We start from the raw sequence: 7034 nt of genomic DNA, 5'->3' as shown, positions 1-7034 counted from the left end.
TTACCCTTTATTTATAGTAGTACAATAGATCTCCCGGTTTGCAGAGTACTTTATATACCTTACTTTAATACATAATATACATAACATTAAATTACTTTTAGATTAAAAATAGAGCGTTAAGAGTCCACTTTTGTCGTCGAGTAGTACAATAACATATAGCCATAAACAATGGAGGTTAAGGCTTTATACGTACATATAGTGTCGAAAGTAAAAATTAAAATAAGAAGTTTTTTAAAATAATTTCATTATATTCTTTTGCAGATTTTATCTATAAAATATTATTGTCACTATGCGTGCAAAAATTAATAGAAGGTACTTCCATATTTTATTAATAAAAACTCAATAAAAATTTGGAATAAAATTAGTCTCCGTGACTGGCATAATAATTAATAAAAAATATGCCTACAAATTAACGTGTCCAAAATTATAATTAATTTTGCAAATTCTTGAAAAAATTTATTTTAAGCAATTATTTAATAAAATTTTTTATATAATATATTTTTTCTATTCCTTTTAGTTATGAAGTTATTGCTGCTTACGACCTTACTAGCGGTTCTGCAATCGCAAGTCCTTGGCGACGACTATTGCTTTGGAAAAGACACAGAAAGACCGCAAACAAGGCATTTCACTTCGAAGACAGCATATCAAATTATTAAAGGAACAAATTTTGATTCATTTTATGATGTACCCGGTAAGAAAAATTATATTCACAGAATATATATTGTAATTTATCAGTGGAATTGTCATGAAAAATATATACCTCTGTATTATATGGGGTTATCCATATAGGGTTTTGTTGACGTAAGTCGATCAAAACTGCAATCCAAGAATATTATAATATCTAGTGCAAGGTTTGGCATTTTATAATATGTATCATAGAATGAGTAGAACATACGCTTATTGGGTGTTCAAATAAAATGGTTTGGATGAAAATAAATGATCACGTGATTTTTCGTCAGTTAAAGTTTTTGTGGAGTTACGCAAGGTATCGTGCTTAGGCGTACAATCCTTAAACTCTTAGCGTTTCGACGATGGACATCCATTATATTATAGTTGAGCTATCGCTAGCTATCATCGAAAACTATTTAAAAACTTTAAAGTACTTAACTATGTCTGTAGAAGCTCATTTCATAGATATCCAAATTTGACTCCAAATTTTCTGACGATGACGCTTTAAAGATCGGAATTCTAAATTATCTTTTCTGAATTATCTTGCAATATTCTTCTCTCATATATGTTCTTATATCTGAAAAATTTGAAAGTTGTTTTAAAATGATTTATTTTGGGTTCACAGGCGATAAAGAAGTTACTTTTTAGACATTAGATATTTTAGGCATTGATTTCTTTCCTTAAATAAAATTAAATTAATTAAATTAAATTAAATTAATAGTATTAAAAATAATAATTTAATCAATAAATATTTTGCATTTCTTAAAATTTAGGCTGCACAGCAAAGAAAATCTGGATCTTGCATAGACATGGAACAAGATTGCCTTCCAAAAGCACCATTGAAAAGGCTCCCAGGCTAGAGGAGGTATAAAAAAAATTGTATAATATTGTATTATATATTGTATTATATTGTATTATTTTATTTATATTTATGTAAAAACTAAATTTAATAATTTAAAATTATTAATTTTCAGTTACGAGACTCAATTGTGAAAAACTATCGTGTTTTCAAAACGAAACCGGCTACTAATGCGCTTTGTCAGGAAGATTTGATTGCATTGCAAATGTGGAAGTGGAATACCAGTATTACACCTGATCAAGAGAACTACTTAACCAGTCAGGTAAACTTATTTAAATATTATAGATGCATTCTTAAATAGAATCGCTACTCCATTATTCGTTATTATTATCAAAGATCTAATGAAAGGTTACTGAGATATACAGAGTCTGCGAAGCGCGGAGTGAAATATATTAAGATATATTTGGTCTGGTTGGCTTTCATAAAGCCGACATAGATCTTATAGGTCGCAGTGCATTATTCTCCTTTTAAGTACCATAATAATAAAAGAACCACCTGAATTATAGAGTCCTTATGGTATGTTGGACTTACTAGTAGTTTTATCAATAGCTTTAATTTTTAAAGCTTAGCCTATAAGGCATTCTCCAAGGATTGATCTCTGGATCTCAAAAGTTCTGGAGTACAATTATTCATTTTATTTTATATTTTTTTTTTACATTTTTTTGACAATCTATTTAGGGATTATTTACCTCTTTCTTGTCACAAAATTTATTAAATAAGGTTAATGTCTATTTGGCCGGAAGTGAGGCAGTTAGTGTTTTTAAGTTACAGCAAGTCCATTTTCCTATTAATAACTTGATAATTTATCTTTTGAGAAATGTGAATATTAAATAAAAGACGATTTAATTCCACTTCCTTTCATTTTTAGACACCTTTCGGGTAAATTGATTTTACTGACGTATTCCACGTATATCTTTAAAGTAGATCTACTTGAGTACATGAGAAAAATCCACTACTAATAAATAGGAGCCGAAATTATCTGCGTAAAACGTTATCTTTTTTTCAACTATTTTTGTCTTATCGGATTTTCTGATTTACAATGTTTTTAAGAACTTAATTCATTTCTAAATGTTTTTAATATTTAGGCCTTTATTTGTCGTAGTACCTAATGACTTTCAATTAACAAGTACTGATAGTTCACTTAAGTTTTTTGAAAGCATTTGATCGTGTTTTATTCCGATAATGATTGATTAAAATTATTTGTATGGACAGGTTCAGCGTGAGAAGTGTTTTTGTTTAGTTCATAGTATTATGTTTTACTAACAATAATTGTTTTTATTTTATAAATGATATGATTTGTCAACAGTAATAAATTGTTTAATAGATTACAGTGATTTTTTTTTATTTTACCCTTCAATATGCTGACGTCACGGAAGTTGTCAAAAGACAGTGACAAGTACATAAGATATATTTGTATCACTCGTAATATATACGAAACGCTTTGAGTGAAAGATAAGACTACGTCTCGTGTGATTGATAGAATTTCCAGTTATTCAAAAAGTACCTCGCCGAACGTCATCAATAATTTTTAGAAAATCAATTATCTCAAGTGGTTTTTATATGACTTCAATTAATTTACACTTGTCAAACTTGAGAATAACATAAATTATATAAATGAATATATAAATAGAATTTGTCAAACTAAAGACGTTATCGACTTTCTTGTAATATACACAAAACAAATCTAGCATACGTCTTTCTTAAAAGGGTTCTTCACACACCGTTACTCTGGAACATTCAAATCACTGCAAACATTTTATGGACTTAATGTGTTTTATTAAGTCTACAGTTAAGGGTTTAATTTATTTTAAAAATAATAAATTGCAATATATATAATAAATATCTAATTGCTATAATAGAATGGAATATATTCTATAAATATAATAGAATATAATAAATTGTAGTGAAATGTATTAGAATTATAGGCTTAATTTTTTAGAAACTACGGGACCCCGATTGGAGAGAAGATTTGTTTAGACTTGTTTTCCCAATTAAACGGACTTTAATCCCTCCGAGTAAATAACTGTACTAACATCAGCCACCCATGAAGATTGCGGTTTAAAAAGAGTTCGACAAAGATCGTGTAGTTTATGCCTCTCTTAAGGATAGAATCATAATGAAATTCTTGTAAATGTCACCCATGGGATGATATTGCTTTTGTGGGGTAAATTTAGTGCTAATTTTATTTTAACTAACGCATAGGTTTTGTGGTCGTAAGCTTATAATATTCGGTTTTTCAATATTCGGATCTATTCATCATGGGTGTTAGGACATTAAGGATCTTCTTGTGGGATAACCTAATAGCTCAGATTATGGGTGGACATGCTAAATTTTGTATACCATCAATTTCGTTGATAATTGAAGTAAGATTCATACGGTCATACTTGAATTGTTAAATTTTTTAGTTATCAGAAGCTTAAGAGATGACTTGATTAATCCAGTTTTTTTAATTTATTTTAAATTTTTGGAGAAAAAATGCATATATTAGATTAACTGCTACTGGTTAGTATGAGGATATATGGAGAAAAGTATTATAGTTCATGACTACTCTATCAACGGCGTAGCGTAGCCATTTGTTGTATGACTACGTATGCAACTTCATCTGATATAAATTTTCTATGATAGTGACTTAGTTCTGATAAGCAAATAAGCAATACGGTGTTACGCTTATTGATATTGTTTAGATATGCAAAACATTAAAAATTTGACTGGCGAAGTCCTATGTATATATACATATTAATATAAATATTATATATATGTAAGAAACATAAAAACATGTCTATTATTATTTTTTTTTTAATTAGAAATAATTATTTAAAAATTTTATTTTTAATTTCAGGGCTACGAAGATCTCAGAGGTACATCAAAACTCTATCAAAAATATTATCCTGAAATCTTAACCAAGCCATACAATAAATCGGTGTATTTGGTAAGTATTTGTTTTTAAAATGATGTATGAAAATAAAATATATGCCTGTGGATGTATACTTTTCACTCTTTCCGATTATAATTTGTCTATTGTTGAGGCAGAAATGCTCTATTATATTGCATCGCTTGCCTTTTGTCCATTTTAAGCAACAAAAGTTAGTTGTGGTGGCTGTAAGCTACTGCCACTTCTCACTATAAGAAGGTTTCTTTCGATAGAAATCTAAAGTGGGGTCTGAAGCATCGCAATACACTACAAACTTAAGATTTCATATGGAAGGAGGCTAAAGTGTGCATTTATATTGCATATTTACTCTCAAAGCATTTGTAATTAGGAATTTGAATAGTTGTGTTCTAATACAAGTTAGCACTAAGGAAACAAAAAACAAAAATGGAGTCAAAACGTAAGGGGCTTCTTTTTGTCATCTTACTCTAGAAGATGGAACTAGGAGACAGTGTGAAAAGGAGAGAAAGCTCAACAGTTAGTAAATATAATCCTGCAGGGTGAAATGGATATAACTTCCAAATGATAGATTTGTTGCCTGTCCATAATGATCACTCCATATTTATTATATTACTCTTTATTGCGTATGTAATTTATGTATTGAAGGCTTTCATTTCTTACAGTACGACAGTTATTTCATGTATTCTTATTAAATAATTAAAAAAAATTTTTTTAACGTTAATTTTTTCTTACCGACAGTGAGGCGTCTTATGACAAAGAGAAACTATTTGAAAGTTAGAAGGGTTCGAATAGAAATGAAAACCACAACAACAAAAATTTTAATTAATTTATGGAAATTTTTAAATTTAAATATAAAATATTCATCAAATTCTTGCAGTTTCGTCATACTGATACACAAAGAACTACAGAAAGTTTCAAAGCTTTCACTGAAGGACTTTTTGGTGCTAACAACGGTGCTCAGGAAGAACAAGTGCAAGGTGATGACTTACTATTACGTCCTTATGACTATTGTGAATCATGGAAAGCACATGATTATAGCAGTTCCACGTCAGAAACAGGCAAATTCAGAAATTCAACCATATGGAATAATACGCTCGATGAAGTCTCTAAACGTTTGGGGTAAGTCTTACTCGGCACTACTACAACAATTTATGTGAAACGTCGTATTGACATAATTTCTTTATAGCTTCCAGTATACATTGGAAGCAAGTGATGTTGACCTCATGTATGATATGTGCCGTTACGAACAGGCTTGGCAAGTTGATCGCACCTCTGTTTGGTGTGCGGTAAGTTTTTACTACATCCACACATTCAACTAGAATTGATCAAAAATTTATTCATTTGCAGGCTTTCACTCCTGAGCAGGTTACGATTTTCGAGTATGAGGACGATTTGAAGTACTACTACAAATTAGGCTACGGTTTTGAGGGTAACACACGTCTTAACTGCCGCGCTGTTAAGGATATGCTGAATCATTTAAATACTGATAGTCTACCAAATGTTGTTGCCTATTTCGGACATTCTTCTGGCGTACAAACTCTAATTACCGCTTTGGGTATTAACAAAGACGACATTAAGCTCACTGCTGCTAATTACAATGAATTGTCCTACCGCCGTTGGAAGACAAGCAACATTGATCCTTTCGCTTCTAATTTCGTTGCTGTTAAGTTTGACTGTCAAGCTGCTCCCAAGGAAAAAGTAATATTTTTCCTCAACCAATACGCTGTTGACTTGAACTGGTGTAAAGTTGGTCTCTGCGACTGGGATGAAGTTATGAAGCGCTATAAGACATTCTATGAAGCCGATTGCGCCGATTATTATTGTGACAGTGCTGTTGGTGTGGGCGTGTCATTGATTTCGGTACTGTTCGCTGCCATTGTTTACTTAATTAATTTTTAAATTAATCTGTAATTAAATGTAAAAAAAACATACTTTAAACGCTAGTTCAATTTTACTTTTTTCCAGTCTTTTAACGAAATCAACTGTAAAAACTAAACGATATCACGTACAAATTTAAGCCAAAATATATCACATTTAAATAGTTTTTTTATGATATTTTTTTTAAAACAGTTTTTTTAAACTTAATGAATTGCAGTCAGACATTGTTTTAGTGAAATATACAAATTCCAATTCATTCAAACCAATGAAACGCACAAATTGTATTAATTTTTTTAAGGTACGAATTATACAAAAATATTTATTTAATTTTATCGCTACGACAACAAATTGTTTGAAATAAATTTTTGAGTAAGAAAAAATTGTTTTTTTTTATATTAATTATATATATATATATATATATTTATATTACAATATACTCCTATATATTATTCAAAAAAAATATATTATTCGATCCAAGGAGGATTGCTTTGTCTGACAAGTTGTATTAGGAAACACATTCAGCACACCTGGAAGATCTGCGCATATTCATAGCATCTTAGAATACAATTAACTACAAAATAAAAGGGATATAAATGATATATAAGTTGACCCCTCTCAAGTAGGAAACATTCTAGCGATCTCATTGGCATATCTCAGATTGACTCTATTATGAATTTACGAACAACTAATTATCGGATAGCCATGACCCCTCTCTGAGACACTTTTCGTAGTTTTGAG

The 7034-nt window shown here is 29.9% G+C and overlaps 1 protein-coding gene across 1 annotated transcript; it reads left to right on the top strand.

The window, feature by feature from the left end:
* The first annotated feature begins 288 nt into the window (after positions 1-288).
* LOC119672839 (multiple inositol polyphosphate phosphatase 1) lies at positions 289-6658 on the top strand. The gene is made up of 8 exons (XM_038083983.1): positions 289-312; positions 518-691; positions 1443-1534; positions 1644-1790; positions 4368-4457; positions 5296-5537; positions 5605-5704; positions 5766-6658. The coding sequence occupies exons 2-8, from the start codon at positions 520-522 to the stop codon at positions 6315-6317; spliced, it is 1395 nt and encodes a 464-aa protein (XP_037939911.1). The 5' UTR covers positions 289-312; positions 518-519; the 3' UTR covers positions 6318-6658.
* The last annotated feature ends 376 nt before the right edge of the window (positions 6659-7034 follow it).

Source organism: Teleopsis dalmanni, chromosome 1 (assembly GCF_002237135.1).
Source record: "Teleopsis dalmanni isolate 2A chromosome 1, ASM223713v2, whole genome shotgun sequence".
Classification (NCBI taxonomy): domain Eukaryota; kingdom Metazoa; phylum Arthropoda; class Insecta; order Diptera; family Diopsidae; genus Teleopsis; species Teleopsis dalmanni.
Note: the sequence above shows the minus strand (reverse complement) of the source record. Positions and strands in the feature narration are given on the sequence as shown.